The 16,935-nt window shown below is 42.7% G+C and overlaps 1 protein-coding gene and 1 long non-coding RNA gene across 3 annotated transcripts in view; both read left to right on the forward strand.

Moving 5' to 3' along the window:
- Positions 1 to 8,782, forward strand: part of LOC137770038 (uncharacterized) — a 101,071-nt gene extending 92,289 nt beyond the window's left edge. For both annotated transcript variants that reach the window (XR_011075118.1, XR_011075117.1), the window contains exon 4: positions 8,455 to 8,782. This is a non-coding gene — a long non-coding RNA (uncharacterized lncRNA). The remainder of the gene's footprint in view (positions 1 to 8,454) is intronic.
- A 991-nt stretch (positions 8,783 to 9,773) lies between these two features.
- XPA (XPA, DNA damage recognition and repair factor) overlaps positions 9,774 to 16,935 on the forward strand; it is a 39,076-nt gene continuing 31,914 nt past the window's right edge. The window contains exons 1-2 of the mRNA XM_068552240.1: positions 9,774 to 9,984; positions 14,338 to 14,448. Coding sequence (XP_068408341.1) covers positions 9,813 to 9,984; positions 14,338 to 14,448 — 283 coding nt within the window. The 5' untranslated portion in view covers positions 9,774 to 9,812. The remainder of the gene's footprint in view (positions 9,985 to 14,337; positions 14,449 to 16,935) is intronic.

Below are 16,935 nucleotides of genomic sequence, written 5' to 3' on the forward strand. Positions count from 1 at the left end.
AACAGATGCTGTGAAACTGGGCCCCTGGTGTATGTGTGTAAATGAGTGAATGAATGGATGGAGTGGCTGAGAGGTGAAGGTTAGGACTAATGGCAGAGGCTGTGCAGGTTGGGGGGTGGTTGGCCCAGTGTACTGTAAAGGGGTTGATTTCAGTTTAATTTGAAGAGCCCATTCCTATCAGTCACAGCAGTCCACAGAAAGAGATGGCTGAATTCGTGGGCTTGGGCTCCAATCCCTGGATATGCAAGCAGAGTTAAGAAGACCACAGAAGAGACGTTGTAGAGGGATTTCAAGCCTGTATGATATTTTCTAAACATCAGCATCAAGATTTAGAAGTTGGAAGATTTCACATAAAAATCCCAATTTTTAGCTCTTCTTTAACAAAGTAGAAGGCCTGGCTTCACTGGGCCTGCTGCAGTCCTGTCACAGCTGTCCTCTCGGTTCCCTATTGTCGCCCCAGCAACAAGGATGACTGGGATGCCATTTCTTATTGCACCTGTGCTGTTGTTTCTCTTATTGCAAAAACAAAAATAAAAACATCTTTTAGTTCTTTCTGAAAAGAGGAAAAATTTAAAAACCAAGTCATTTGTTTTAAGAAAAATAGTGTACAACATATTTATCTGTGGAAGTGATGAAATTTCTATACATTTAAAAGGCAAGTGCTCAACTGGCTCCATTGGTTTTCATTACTAGCTTGGACCCCATGACAGCTTGAATTTGCTGCCCTATAGGGTCTTTCGTGTCTTCTCATCCCTGCTGTGTGGACCTCAGGTCAGACTTTCACCGTCTTGCCACTTGGGTCTTCAGCTCCTGAGATGAGGGGCCACTGGAGCCGGCCATGAGTGTAGTCCTGGGTCTTGTGGTCTGAGATAGGAGGAAATCCTGCCCAGTGAGGCTGCTATGAACTTCCAGTTAAGTGAGATGATAAAGGCCTGGCAGACCACATCGATGCCTCTGCCCAGGGAAGCCCTTTGGAGATGTAGTGCCTTGATCACGACTTTTCTGAATTGGCCTCCCTCCCAACACTTTCTTCCCAGCCCTTCCCTCTCCATCCTGGCCACATGGACAGTGCTCTGATTCTTGGAGTATTGTCCAGAAGTGGGCACCAGCTTCAGATGTGGTCTGAACAGCTCAAATCAGCAGGACAAACGTCTCCCTCAGTTCAGACACCCTGCTCTTATTCTTGTCACCTCAGATCACATCATCTCTTTTCATCAGTCACATCACATGTTGGTCGCCACTGAGTTTGTAAGACACCGAGACCTTCAGATTATTTTTTCAGGAACCCTTCTCAAGAGAGTTCTACCCCTGCCTTAACTGAAAATCATAGACAGTGAATGTTGAACATGGTCCTGGAGATCATCTAATGTCACCTCCCACATATGCAGAAAGAGACCACTTCATCAGACACCCTGACAAAATTGTTGAACTGAAATGAGGAAGTTCACACTAACACACTTAGTACTGTTTTACCCACAGCTCCACTCCTCCAGGAATGGATCTTGATTTTGTAAAACAAACAAACAAAAAACCCCAAACGCATTAATCACCCTTTCTAGCTTAATGTCCTTCATAAGTTTGATTAGTACAATTTCTATATTTTCAGGTAGGTTAGTATCACATATTAGATATTCTGCTTACCAGAGTAACTCATTACCATTGTAGAAGACTTAGAAAATACAAAAAGCATAAGGAAAACAATTAAAAACTCTAGGATATCTACAGTACATAAAGAACACTTAACAATTCAACAATAAAAAGGCAAAGAATCCAATTTTAAAACAGGCAAAGGGCTTGAATAGACATTTCTCCAAAGAAGATATACAAAGGGCCAATATGCACATGAAAAGATACTCAACATAATTAATCTTTAAGGAAATACAAATCAAAACCACGATGAGAAACCACTTCATATCCACTAGGATGTTATAGTAAAAAAGAAGATAATAAATATTGGCAAAGATGTGGAGAAATTGAAAGCCTTATACATTCCTGGTAGGAATATGAAATAATACAGTCACTTTGGAAAAACAGTCTGGCGATTCCTCAGACTAGTAAACATAGAATTACCGTATGACTGAGCAGTTCCACTCCTAGGTGTCTACTCAAGAGAAGTGGTAACACATAACCACAGAAAAACTTGTAAACGGGCATTCATAGTATCATTATTCATCATAGCCGAAGAGTGGAAACAACTCAATGTCTATCAGCTGATGAATGGATTAAATGAAATGTGGTATATCCATAAAACGGAATGTTATTTGGCAATTAAAAAGTGAAATATTGGTACATGCTGCAACATAGATGAACCTTGAAGACGCTGTGCTAGGTGAAAGAAGCCAGACACAAAAGGTCACATATTGTATGATTCCATTCATATGAAATGTCCAGAACAGTCAAATTTATGGAGACAGAAAACAAATTGGTGGTTGCTTAGGACTGAGAGGGTTTGAGAGGACACGGGGAGTGACTGCTAATGGGTGTGGCACTTGTTTCTGGGGTGAGGAGAATGCTCTAAAACAGATGGTGGTGATAGCTGCCTAACTCTGTGAATACACTGAAAATGATTTGATTGCACACTTTAAATGGGTAAATTGTATGGTATGTGAATTAAATCTTAATAAAGCTGTACGACACTGCTTTTTGTGAGTGCTTTGAGGAACCTCTCTGAGATGTGTTCTGCCTGACTCATGGTGGATGCAGTGTCTCTCGGCAGCCTTGGCTGGGTAGGTGTCCACCTTGGGCTGGCTCCTCTGATGGTCCCTGGATGCAGAGGGATTCTGCCTTCAGAAGCTGAAGTGCATCTTGTATCATCCAGGGGAAACAAGGCAGCTGCATGATTATAATACAGGATGCAAGGTTGGAAGATGGGGGTGCTTGGGAGATGGAGGTGGAGGGTAATGGAGTAGCCTCAGAGAAGGGAAGAGGTTACTTCTAGCTGAAACATTGGGAAGAGGCTTCAAGGAGAGGGGAATGGTATTCTTTCAGATAAGACTGTGACAGATGGTGATGGATGTGATCAGGAAGAATCCAGATTAGACTTGAAGCTCCTTGAGAGGAGGACCATGAATTCATTGCTGTATTCCTGGTCCTCAGCACAGGACCTGGCTTGGAACACGGTGTCATGGTGTCATAAAGTTGCTGACTGAATGAATATACAAATGAAAGAATGAGTGAGTGAGTGTATGAACAAAAGAATTGCAGGGAGAGAAATAGTTCAGAAGCAAGAGGAATGCAGGACTGGCCTAGAAGATAGACCAGTTTGGTTAAAGCATATAAAGTTCAATGAGGATTCACGGAGGAAGGTAAGTCCCCGCAAAAGGCGGCTGAAACCAGGTGATGGGGATTAGCTATAGACTTGGGGTCAAATGACTTTTGAGCAAATGGTTAAAACTGTACTTTTTTTTCTTTTTTTTGCCGCGCTACACAGCTTGTGGGATCTTAGTTCCCTGATCAGGGGTTGAACCCGGGCCTTCGGCAGTGAAAGCGCACGGTGTCCTAACCACTGGACTGCCAGGGAATTCCTTAAAGTTGTACTTTTGAAAGATGTGGTAAGGCCAGGTGGAAGATGGGTCAGAAGGGGTCAGCCTGGAGGCTGGGAGACCAGCTTAGAGGCTGGTCAGGCAAAAGATGATGGGGGCTAAACTAGGCCAGTAGTAGTGGGACCAGAGAAGGGATGGAAGCCAGAGACGTTCAGCCAATTTCCAAGCATTATAAAAACTGTAAAAGCAAGTGCATCTGGTGACAGTTCACCTATTCAACAGAACTCCAACTATTAGAGGAAGTACTTGCCAATAAAAAAGTTGGAATAAAAGTTGCAACCACACTTTTTATAAAGGTAATTGAAAGGAAAACAAAAACCCCAATTGGGGATAGTAAGAAAACAGGGAGCCACAAAACTATGACCCCATTATGTAAATTGGAGTTCATCCATATAATGAATGAGCCCTGGACCACATTCATCCTCCCTTGGCCCTATCTAAGACTGGCAATAATAACTCTCAGACCAGGCTTCAGACAAAGACAGCCCAGTCTGTTTCAAACCACTTGGTTAGCATGTAGGGTATTACAAGGATCTGGTTTCTGATCCCAGCTCTGCATTAACTCAGGCAGAACAAGTACTAGTGGAGAAGTAAGAGGAAGACATTCTAATTTCGAGACTTACGAGTTTAGTGGTTGAGAATATTGATACTGGGGCTGGGCTGTGCCTGGTTGAACTCAGCTCTGTCACCTTGACCTTGAACAAGTTATTTAACATCTTTGTGCCTTAGTTATCTCATCTATAAACTGGCACTAGTGAATATACTCATTGAGTAGTTATGAAAATTAGATTAATTAATAAATTTTAAATGCTTAAAAACACCTACTAAGCACCATGTAAGTGTTTCCTATTATTATTATTATTGCAAAAAACACTGGCCAAAGCTAGACAACAATGGAGCAGGCTGTTCTGAAGTAGAGTGTTCCCTGTCACCACAGGTATAGAAGCAGAGCTGAGGTGGTTGTCAGGTTCAGCTTTGGACATTGAGTTTTCGGTGCTGGTGAGACATCCGACTAGGTTTATTCAGTATTATTCTATTTATTTAATTCCACAAACATTTAATGAGCAGCTACTCTGTGCCAGACATTGTGCTGGCGATACTGGGATGAACTAGATGGTCCCAGCTCTCGAGGACCTGATAATCTAGTTAAGGACGGCAGGTAGGTATCACCTCTGGTGTGGAAGAGCCACAACACCAGCACACACGAGGTTCATAGGAGCCTGAGGAAGGAGACAGGGCAAGTTTCCTGGAAGAGGTGGTAAGAAGCAAGGTCCCTTGGGCCACATTCAGGACCTGGGGAATGCAGAGTCGGGGAGATCTGCCCTTGCTGGTCAGTGGGTGACTGGATTTTGGCCTCCAGTGCTGATAATCATTTTTCCTAGGTCCTGTCCTTAGTTGAATGTTTGGACCCTCCTACTTCTTACTGCTTCTGGAAAGAAAATTTTTGTGAGTCTTTAAGATGTTTTCTAAATCCCTTTGCACACACATTTTATTGATCAAGGTTCCAATATGATGTTTTTGCCTCAATCCCTTTATCTTTTGGTTCAGGGAGGTTGAAATCTAAGTTCTTCCAGAAGGAGCGTCAGTCACAGCCAAAAGAGACTGCATTTCCTGGTTACTAAATCAATACAGCTTAGGTCTACAGGATCGGGCTAATTTCTGTGTTGCTGCATCCTCGTCCCAGACAGTTCTCCCCCTTGGCATGCTCCTTACCACAGATGTTCTCCTATTGTGAATTTATGCCAACGATGTTCAAAGTAACCACATTAAGGGGGTAAAGCCCCGGGAATCGGGAAAAATGAAAGTAAAAAAGAAAGCCACACACATGTACTATTTACTAGATAATAAAGGCAAATATGTTCACATCCTGTCATCTCAGGCATGAATAACCCCAGAAATGCTCTCAGAGAGGAGGCCCTGTCAGGAAACACTGCCAAGTTTCTCATTCCCCTTCCTGGCTTCCATTCTTACCTGCCTGCTCTTTTTCAGCCTCCGTTAAGGGCTTTCAGTTCTTCCTGTGCTTTGTTAATTACCCCTCTTTCAGCCAGGATCACAGTTGGTCTGGGAGGTGAGAGGTACAAAGCAGGAAGACAGATGTAGTCGCAGGTTTTTCCCGACACTGTGAATGGGAAGAGGCAAGAACACATCCACTGGTCTGTTCTCCTTGCCTGTTTTCCTTTTGTGCCCCCACCAAGATGACTCATGCCCCTGTGCTCCAGGCAAGCCCTGCAGCCTCTGTCACTGTGTGGGATGCACAGATCAGGGCATGTACTCCTCTTTTCTCTAAAGGAGGAGTCTCAGTTTACCTTGGTTGAGGCCTCAGCTAACAATTCAGACCCAATTACACAAAACTTGCTAACAAAGGTCAGGAAGCCCAAGGAGAGGGAGTTACGGTAAAAGGAAATCCAACAGTTTGTCAAGAGTTAACAAAATACCAGGGCTGGTGCAGCATCTGAGCCATGGTCCATGTCCTTCAATATTCAAGCTTGGAATGCTTTTCTGGGGAGGAGTTTCTAGTGGCTAATTATTGTCAAAATTTACATTGGGGGAGAACTGTTACCTTGTCCTACGGAAATATTGCACAGCCTTAGATGCTCCTAGAGCTGTGTAGAGTCTAGAGGGGTCATTTAAGGGTGTTGGCTCTCAAAGTTTGCTGCCCATTAGAATCATGGGGGTGGGGGAGAGGTTGCTTTATAAAATCCTAATGCCCAGATCCCACCTCTGACCAATGATATCAAACTCTGTTTGTGGTTTTTAAACTCCCCAGGTGCTTCCAACATGCAGCCAAGTTTGAGAACCTGTGGGCCAGACCCTTACTATTGGATCTGTGGTTCGTGGAGCTGCAGCCCCATCAGGGAGCTCATTAGAGATGCGTATTCTCGAGTCCCACCATGGACCTACTGAATGAGAATGCTCATTTTAACAAGATCACCATGTGACTTGTATGTGCATTACAATTTGAGAAGCAGTTACTTTTCTTCAAACATTGGGCAGTTGGCAACAATGGGCCCAAATTCTGTCTACCCACTGGAGCTGTGCAGTAGCTTTTCCCTTAGCGGGGCCCTCACACTCCAGTTTGCCAGAGCCCCACACCTGGATGGATTCATTAACTTCCGTTACCTGCCTGGGCCCAGTTAGAATTGGAATTTTTAAAAACCTTACTATAAAATAAAATTTACCATTAGTAACACATAGTACATTCACAATGTTGTGAAGCCGTTACAACAGAACATTTTCATTACCCCAAAAGGAAGTCCCATACTTATTAAGCAGTCGCTTCCCATTTCCCTCTCCCCTCAGTCCCTGGCAACCACTAATCTGCTTTTTTGTTACTATGGGTTTGCTTATTTCAAATGTGTCATATAAAAGAAATGTATAATGTCTTCTTTTGTTTTTTTAAAAATAAATTTATTTATTTATTTATTTTGGGCTTTGTTGGGTCTTCGTTGCTGTGAGCAGTTTTTCCCTAATTGTGGCGAGCAGGGGCTACTCTTCGTTGCAGTGCGCAGGCTTCTCATTGCAGTGGCTTCTCTTGTCAAGGAGCACAGGCTGTAGGTGCGGGGGCTTCAGTAGTTGTGACACGCGGGCTCTGATGCGCAGGCTCAGTAGTTGTGGCCCACAGGCTTAGTTGCTCTGCGGCATGTGGGATCTTCCAGGACCAGGGATCAAACCCGTGTCCCCTGCATTTGCAGGCAGATTCTTAACCACTGTGCCACCAGGGAAGTCCCTATAATGTTTTCAAGGTTCATCCATGTTGTAGCATGTGTCAGTACTTCCTTTTTATGGCTGAATTATATTCCTTGTTTGGATATGTCACACTTTGTTTATCCATTCATCATTTGATGGACATTTGGGTAGTTTCAGTCTTTTGGCTATTGTGAATAGTGCTGCTATGAACATTTGTATGCAAGTTTTTGTTTGAACACCTGTTTTCAACCTTTGAGGACTTGAATTCTACCTGGGAGTGAAATTGATGACTTATATGGTAATTCTATATGTTTAACTTTTTGGAGAATAGCCAAACTGTTTGCCATGGGCAGCATTGTTTTACATTCCCACTAGCAATGTATGAGGATTCCAATTTCTCCACATCCTTGCCAACATTTGTTATTTTCTGGGTTTTTTTTTTTTCCTCTTAATTCTGGTCATAGTAATGGGTATGAAATGGTATCGCACTTCACTTTTGATCTGATGCTTTTCATTTGCATTTCACTAATGATGAATTCTTTTCATGTGCTTGTTTGGCCACTTGTACATCTTCTTTAGAAAAATATCTATTTAAGTTTTTAGCTCATTTAAAAACTGTTATTTGCCTTTTTGTTATTTAGTTGTAAGAGTTCCCTTTTCAGATACAGGTATCCCTCGCTTTTCAAGTCGCTTTATCTCAATTTGCTTTTACGAAAGACCTTCATTAGTACCTGTTTTTGCTAACAGAAAGAAATGTGAAGAGGATTTCCGCTTTCAGGAAAAAAGGGGGAAAGCAAAAATAGTGTTTGAGTTTGTTTTGCATGAGGCAGTATAGAGGCAGCGCGCTTTGAGAGAATGACACCACCAAGCTCCTTCCCGGGGAACTGCCCTCAGCATCTTATCATCCAGCTGCCATAGCTTTCAACTGTGTCTGTGAGCATCTGTGCTTTATCTCGATTTATTTTGTGCAGGTGCATTCGTTAGCAAGATGTGTCCTAAGGTAATTGCTTCTTTGCTTTATGCCATTTTGGCTTAGAAAAGGTTTCTTAGGAATGCTCTACTTTTGGATAGGGAACATGGAAACCTGTATATGGTTTCCAAGTATTTTCTCCCATTCTGTGAGTTGTCTTTTCATTTTCTTGACAGTGTCCTTTGATGAACAAAAGTTTTCAATTTTGATGAAGTTAAATTTCTCTAATTTTTTCTTTTCTTGCTCGTGCTTTAGGTGTCATATAGAATTTGAGATTTTATCACCTGGACAAGATCAATGGATGGGGAGCAAGAAGAATCTGAGGAGAAAGGGAGTAGGGATGGCTTGAGGTCTCTGTCTCCAGTTCAACCAGAAGAGCTCAGCATTTCTCTGCTTTATATAAGGTCCTCCAGTTTAAATATACATGTATTTGATAGATTAGAACCACTAGTTTGTGCTTGTCAAACTTTTATCATTGACTATTAGTGGGAAACCTCAGTGTGCCAGCTTGCTCTAAAAACTAGTCCCAAATGGTATATGTAGTAATTAGAACTTAATGTTTTCTGGCTTCAGTTAAGTTTTATTTGTAATAAAGGAAAAGCATACATTTTTAGAAAATCATGCAGTGTTTCTTCTGCTTCATTTGCCACACGTTTGGGAAGTCAGGATTTGGCCCAAATCCAAACCCACTGTCTACCTGGTGGCAGCTCATCCACACTGAAGAAATATTCCAAGGAAAAGACAGCCAAGCTCAAGCATACCAGCCTTGGGAACCTGGTGCTGCATTTGCCTGATGTCACAGCAAGTGAGAGTTTAAACCCAGGCGCTCTCATTTCGAATCTAAGACACTGTCCCCCTAGGCCAGGTGTTGTAAGTAGTCAGACCAATCATCTATTGATCTCTCTTGATTGGCACTACTATTACTACTAGCTGCCGTTTTATTTTATTATTTCATTTTACATTTTTTGGCTGTGCTGCTGGCATGCGGGATCTTAGTTCCCCAACCAGGTTTGGAACTCGCGCCCCCTGCATTGGAAGCACGGAGTCTTAACCTCTGGACTGCAAGGGAGGTCCTGCCATCATTTTTGAAAGCTTTCTCTGTGCCAGGCATTGTGCTGAAAGGCTACATCTAATCTTCCCAACAACCATGAAAGTGGTTCCGTAATTATCCTCATTTTACTACTGAAGAAACTGAACTCAGGTTAAATAACTTGCTGAAGTCACACAGATGGCAAGTGTCAGAGATAGGATTTAACCCAAGTCTGACTCCAAAGTCCATATTCTGAACCACCAAGCGAAGCTATTATTTCAAAGATGACCAGGTCTTAATCACCGATCTCTGCCACGGCCCTCCCCCTGGGTTAAAGCCAGCCAGTAGTCCCCGGGCCGACGCGTGCGCAGACTCCGCCCGCCGCCCCTCCCTTTCCCACGTACTTCTCAAATTGCGCAGGCGCTCTCCTTGTTGGAGGCTGAGCCGTGGAGCAGGCGCGGAGGCGGAGCAGGCGCGGAGGCGGAGCAGGCGCGGAGGCGGTGCCGGCGGGGCCTTGGGCAGGCTTCGGGGCGCCAATAAGCATGCGCGGGGATAGAGCCACAGTCCTTGGGGGAGCACGGAGATGGCGGCCGCCGGGGGAGCTTCGTCTGAGCCGGCGGTTTCAGAACAGCCGGCGGAGCTGTCCGCCTCGGTGCGGGCGAGCATTGAGCGGAAGCGGCAGCGGGCGCTGATGCTGCGCCAGGCCCGGCTGGCGGCCCGGCCTTACCCGGCGACGGCGGCTGCGGCTACCGGAGGTTTGGGCCCGGGCGGCACCTGCCCCTTCTCTTTCCTTGCGGACCTGGGGCAGCGTCTTGGGTGTGGCGTGCGCTGCCTTCGCGTTTCCGCGCAGACCCTCCCGCAGTCCCAGGTGCGGGGGGTGGGGGTGGGATCCGCTCAGCGGGCCTTGTCAGAGCGGGCTGTCCGAGACCACAGGGCGACTCCTGACTCCCAGCCCTGGCCTCTCCTCCCTGCTCCTCGGCGGTCCTTAGCTTGGGAATGCAGCCGCCCTCGCCGTCGGGAAATGCCAGCCAGTGCCTCAGCTCTCCCTTTCTGCTCTCTTCCTGCAGCTTTCACCGGTCCCAGGGGTGGTTTTGGGGTAAAGCTTTTAGACCTTGTAACACATTTAATTAGTGGTCCTGCACCAGCTTCCCTCAGTCATCCATTTACCGCAGGGTGATTGAGTGCATATTCCGTAACCCGCACAGTGCTTGCTCCCGCTGCTGCCTTCGTGGGGCTAACAGAGTGGCACCTGTTGTGCTTCACGTTTTTCAAATTGGCTGATTTGATTCTCACAGCTAACCTGTGAGAAAATAATTAGGACAGGGTTTGGTATCCCTGTTTTACTGAGGTGGTAACTGAGGATCAGAAAAGCAAAGGGGGGTTTGCTCAGGTCCATCCCAGTAAGTGCAAAGGCTAATCAGGACTAGAACTCGGGTCATCTGACCCTGGGTTCGGGGCCTTTCCTTGCTCACCAGCTGCCTCTGCTATACTAGGCATGTCTCTCTCTCTCATAGGAAGAAAGGCTGTTACTCTTGTTTGGATTTCATCTTTCCCTTTTCTTAGCCCGTGGCGGCTTATTTGTCTCTTTGCCTATCATGTATGTGTCTATCATGTAATTCTCCAGTGGGGTCAACTAATAATTGGGGTCAATTCTCCAGTGGGGTCAACTAATAATTTTCCTCAGGGAAATACAGTTTGGTTGACATGTGGTTCTTCAGGACTACCTCTGTAATGTGAAGCACAAGTGTTCCTAAACCTATATCCATACTGTGTGAGCAGTTGAGCACGGTCAGAGCTGTGTCATCCACTACCCTTTTTCATCAGCCAGAAGTAAGGAAGAGTGAAAAGAGCGAGCTGCGTGTCTTGATATTCATACTGACACTGAATCTGCAAATTTCAACCACTTTTAATGGTTCTGGTCTCATCCTTTCTGCTTTATAGTGGTTTTCTTTTATTCCTTTCCCAACTTGAAGCATTCTAGGGTCAGGACAAAAAGTTGTCCATCTGCATTGATTAATTCATATTCATGATTCCATAAAGGTTTCTAGATCTGTACTAAAAGGCTGTGGAACACGGGTGCAAAATAGAGCATAAAGTGGTATTAAACTAAACGTCTGATAATGGAAAGCAAGGTAGCATGAATATTTTGTTAGATTTCTTAGGTATTTGCCAAAGAACTGAACTGTGTTGCAGCATTGTATACAACCTGCTGTGCTTCAAGAGTTAGGTAGGTGCTGAGATTTTTAATCTTTGTAGTACTTTTATTTCAATGTACTGTACAGTTTTCATTATCTGTGTGTGCTATGACATGCCATGAAAAAGACTGAGAAGAACTTGCTTAGAATGTGTTGCTAAGAGTAGTGCTAAGGGCCTGGGGAAAAAACAAGGCGTAGCAGTAGAGAGAAACTGGGCTTTGTTTTTGGCATGATTTACCATTGTTCAGGATCCTGCTCAGATTATGGTCTTGATTACTCCAGCTTCCCTTCTTAATTCTTACTGCACTCATGAATGATCATTCTAATCATTTGCTACACTATTCATGAAATCAAAATCATATTCTGATACATTCATTGATTTCTATCCAGTCAGTAAATATTCATGGAATGCTTAACTGTTTTTCAGAATTACGGAGATAAAAGCACTCAGTCTAATGAAGGGATGTAGAGAGATGAACAGACAATATACTAGAATATGAGAATTGCTGTTAACAGTAGAAACAGGCTTATACTGTAATTCCTTTATTTAATAAATTGAGGCCAGAGAAGGGGCGTTTAGACTTAAGCAAGATAATACCTACTAAATTTGTCTTAAAAAATTAGTTATAACATTCATACATTAATGTAAAATGCACTCATCTGAATTTTACCTATGTGAATACTCATGTTAATACCACAGCAATCAATATACTGTACAGACACTTCCAGAACCTTAGAAGTTTCTCTAATGGCACTTCTTAGTCAACCATTCACCCTTAGAAGTAACTATCATTCTGACCATTTGATTAGTACTGTCTGTTTTTGAACATCATATAAATGGAATCATACAGTAAGTGGCTTCTTTTGCTCAACATAATACCTGAGAGATTCATCCGTGTTGTTGCATGTGTTGGTAGTTTGTTCATTTATATGTTCTATAGTACTCTTTTATGTTGTTATACCGTAGTTTTTCCATTTTCCTTTTGATGGAAATTTGGGTTGTTTCCAGTTTGGGGCTATTATGAGGAAAACATTTGTGAGCATTTTTGATATGTCTTATGGTAGACATATGCACTCATTTCTATCGTGTATATGCCTAGAGATGGAATTCTGGGTTATAGGGGAGATGTATATTTTAACTTTAGTAGGCATTGCCGAACAATGATTATATCAATTTAAAATCTTACCAGCAATGTATTGATAGTCCCAGGTGCTCCACATCCTCATCATCTGGTATTGTCAGTCTTTTTCATTTTGAGTGTTCTGGTGGGAATGGTGTTATTTCATTATGGTTTTAATTTGTATTTTCCTAATTACTTACGATGATGAGACCTTTTTCATGTGGTTACTAGCTATTTGCATATCTTCATTTGTGAAGTTTCTCTTCAGGTCTTTTCCCTTTTTTTAAGTTGGGCTATTTGTCTTTTACTGGTTTATAGGATTTCATTATGTATTCTGGATGAGTCTTTTGTCAGATATACATATTGCAAATAGCGTCTCCCGATTTGTATCTTGTCTTTTTACTCTCATAATTGTGTCTTTTGATGAACAGAGGTTCTTAGTTTTTTTTTTTTTTTTTTAATCTATCTATCTATTTATTTATTTATTTGGCTGTGTTGGGTCTTCGTTTCTGTGCGAGGGCTTTCTCTAGCTGCAGCAAGCGGGGGCCACTCTTCATCGCGGTGCGCGGGCCTCTCACTATCGTGGCCTCTCTTGTTGCGGAGCACAGGCTCCAGATGCGCAGGCTCAGTAGTTGTGGCTCACGGGCCTAGTTGCTCCGCGATATGTGGGATCTTCCCAGACCAGGGCTCGAACCCGTGTCCCCTGCATTAGCAGGCAGATTCTCAACCACTGCGCCACCAGGGAAGCCCTGGTTCTTAGTTTTAATCAAGTTCAATTAGCAGTTTTTCTCTTATGGTTAATACGTTTGTGTCATGTTTAAGAAGTTTTTGGCTACCTCAAGTTCATGGAGTTATTCTTCAGTGTTCTCTTCTAGAAGCTTTATTGTTTTACCTTTTACCCTTTACATTCAAGACTATGATCCATTTAAAAATTGTTTTGTGTATATTGTATGAGGTAGAGTCAAAGTTCATTTATTGAAACGACCATCTTTTCCTCACTGTTTTGTGGTAACTTTGTCATAAATCCTAGCACCATTTATTGAAAATATTATCTTTTTCTCACTGAATTGCCTTGAAGCCTTTGCTGTAAGTTAAGTGACCAAATATGTATAGGTCTATTTCAGGACTCTCTCTTCTATTATCAATACATTGGTCCCTTTGTTTTAGTACTATACTGTCATAATTACTGAAGCTTTGTAGTAAATCTTTAAATCTGGTAGTGTAAATCCTCCAGTTTTGTTCAGGGTTATCTTGGCTATTGTGTGTTCTTTGTATTTACATATAAACGTTAGATCAGCTTGTCAGCTCCCGTTACTCCTCCCCCTTCCCAACACACACACACAGACACAGACACACACACACACACACACACACACACGTGCGTTCCCACCCCCCGCCACTGCTGGGGTTTTGAATGAAATCACATTGAATCTTTAGGTAAATCTGGGGAGAATTGACTTAGATTTCTCTTAGTGGTGTTTTCAGTATAGAGGTTTTACACATCTATTCCTAGGTATTTCTTAATTCTAACTGTAGATTCTTTTGGATATTCTGTATACATAATCACATCATCTGTGAATACTGTTTTACTTCTTTCCAACCTTTATGCCTGTCTTGTTTTCTTGCCGTAGTACAGTGGCTGGGACCTTCATTATAATGTTGAATAGAAGTGGTAATAGTGGACATCCTTGTCTTATTTGATATATATTAAATTTTTAAAAGTTCCTGTTTATGCCCAAGGGAACATAAGGGCTTACCTAGTTCATTTGTTGACCACTCTTACTTTTTGTAGGCATGGCTAATGTAAAAGCAGCCCCGAAGATAATTGACACAGGAGGGGGCTTCATTCTGGAAGAGGAGGAGGAAGAAGAACATACAATTGGAAAAGTTGTTCATCAACCAGGTAAAGTGTGTTTTCAGAAAATAGATACCTAGGTTGGTCATTTTGAGTAACATGCATAATTCTTTGCAAAGTGATGCTAGAAAATGCCACATTTAGTCTAGTCACTGAGCACATTGGCTTTATAAGAGTGATAAAATTTGGCAGTTTTGCTAGTAGATTAAAAATAAAACAGATTTGGCAATGATTCGTTTAACATGTGGTTTGTGTACTTAGGGTTGATGCTCTCTGTTTTGTAATAGGTAGGCTGATAGAATAAATACTTAAAAGTATCTTGATAGGCTGAAATGAGGGACTTGAATGCAAGAGATAAAATTTAGGTCTTTTCTTTATGTTTAGAGGAAAAAAAGTGGTCTGTAAAGTACAAGATAGGTCTAGCATAAAAAGAATAATAAAATAACTATTATCTAAGGTTAAAGTTTTGGTAAATCACATGTATCTGTATCCATCCATCCTCTGGATGAGGGTACTTTCACACTCTTTGAAAAAGATAGTTTTACTTGATCATAAGTTTGAAGCCAGTAGTGGAATATAACAGCTTAAAAAAGCTATTCCAGTTTTGGTTGCGCATTAGAAGTGTTGTGCATTCATCAAGGTAGGTAATAATCCTGTTCTCTTCTGTGTGTGTCTAAACTATTGTTTTCAGAAGCTGACACCTGAAGGACTAAAATACTTATTTTCAGTTTGGGTGCCTTTTTTTTTTTTAAACATCTTTATCGGAGAGTAATTGCTTTACAATGGTGTGTTAGTTTCTGCTTTATAACAACGTGAATCAGCTATACATATGCATATATCCCCATATCTCCTCCCTCTTGCGTCTCCCTCCCACCCTCCCTATCCCACCCCTCTAGGTGGTCACAAACCACCGAGCTGATCTTCCTGTGCTATGCGGCTGCTTCCCACTAGCTGTCGATTTTACATTTGGTAGTGTATGTATGTCCATGCCACTCTCTCACTTTGTCCCAGCTTACCCTTCCCCCTCCCCATGTCCTCAAGTCCATTCTCTACGTCTGCGTCTTTGTCTTTATTCCTGTCCTGCCCCTAGGTTCTTCAGAACCTTTTTTTTTTAGATTCCATATATATGTGTTAGCATACGGTATTTGTTTTTCTCCTGACTTACTTCACTCTGTATTACAGACCCTAGGTCTATACACCTCACTACAAATAACTCAATTTCGTTTCTTTTTATGACTGAGTAATATTCCACTGTATATATTGGGTGCCATATTTTATGAGGGCTATTGACAAGTGTATATGTCCAAAACAGCGTGGTCAAAATGGAAATATTGAAATTGGCATGTGAGGAACAGTTGTCAAAACTGGATACGTTTAACTTAGAAACACTTCAGCTGCCTGCAAATGCAAGAAGTATTCCTCTGTGGAAGACAGACTATACTTACTGTGATTTGCCCTGGAGGGGAGAATTGAAACAGTGGGTAACAGTTACAGTGAGGGAGATTCCAACCCAGTATAATGAACTTGTACTTTGCACTAAATAGGGTGTTGGCACATTTATTATGTGAGCCAAACCATGTCGAGTGCTGCCTCTAAATAGCAAAGCATTGGAGGGGTTCAGAGATTGAGAGACACTTGAGCATGATATTGTAGAAAAACCCTGTATCAGGAGGGAATGCCTTGAATTCAATGACCTGTAAAGTCCTTGCGATTTTATGGATATGAAGATTCACTGTAACTGTTATTCTGTAGATTCCTGAATCCACCATGGGCTTATAAAGCCCTGTTCATTTAACAGGTCATGCAACAAACATTAATTGAGAACCTACTGTAGTGCCTTTCTGCTTGACTGAGGTATGTGTGTGGCGTGTGTCATATACTGTTATTGACAGTAGGGCTGCTGCTTGCAGATAGCACTTTGGTAGCAAATTTGTGCGGGTTAGAAAAGGTGTCTCTTATTCTCAAGCTGGCCCCATACATGGAAGGCAGGGAGAGGCTAAAGAAAGAGTCAGAGCACTCCAGATTGGTAGGTGACAGTTTTAATAAGCAAGGGAACTTTCTTACGAGGCTTGTCTTGGGTGGCTGTGAGTTGAGTAGATCTCCGCACCCACTTGCCAAATCTTAAAGTATATATAGAAGCTTTCACTGGGTTCAGCGCATATTCAGTCCACATGGTCTCAACAACACCGTACTCTCTCAAGGCTATGTCCTTGAGACAGCTTCCACTGTGGGAACGTGGGGCAGAATGTACATCCCAAGGACAGAAGAAGAGAGAGTGAGGAGCCTCTGATTGCCCAGGTCCAGCTCACAGGTTAACCGGTGGTCACATCCTTGATTACCTCTTCCACAGTGTCATCTTTGGGAGAGAAATTAGAAAAAGACCCTCTTTCTCTGGGCTGACTTAGCCTGGGTCAGGGCTCACGGCTTAAAAAGTGGTCATGGGCTGCATTTTGACACCTGTTTGCCCCCTTGGGCAGCTGCCTTTGCACAAGGAGCCTACTTTTAAGACTTTATGTGGTTGACCTCTATGGGTAG

This window comes from Eschrichtius robustus, chromosome 10, assembly GCF_028021215.1.
Source record: "Eschrichtius robustus isolate mEscRob2 chromosome 10, mEscRob2.pri, whole genome shotgun sequence".
NCBI lineage: Eukaryota > Metazoa > Chordata > Mammalia > Artiodactyla > Eschrichtiidae > Eschrichtius > Eschrichtius robustus.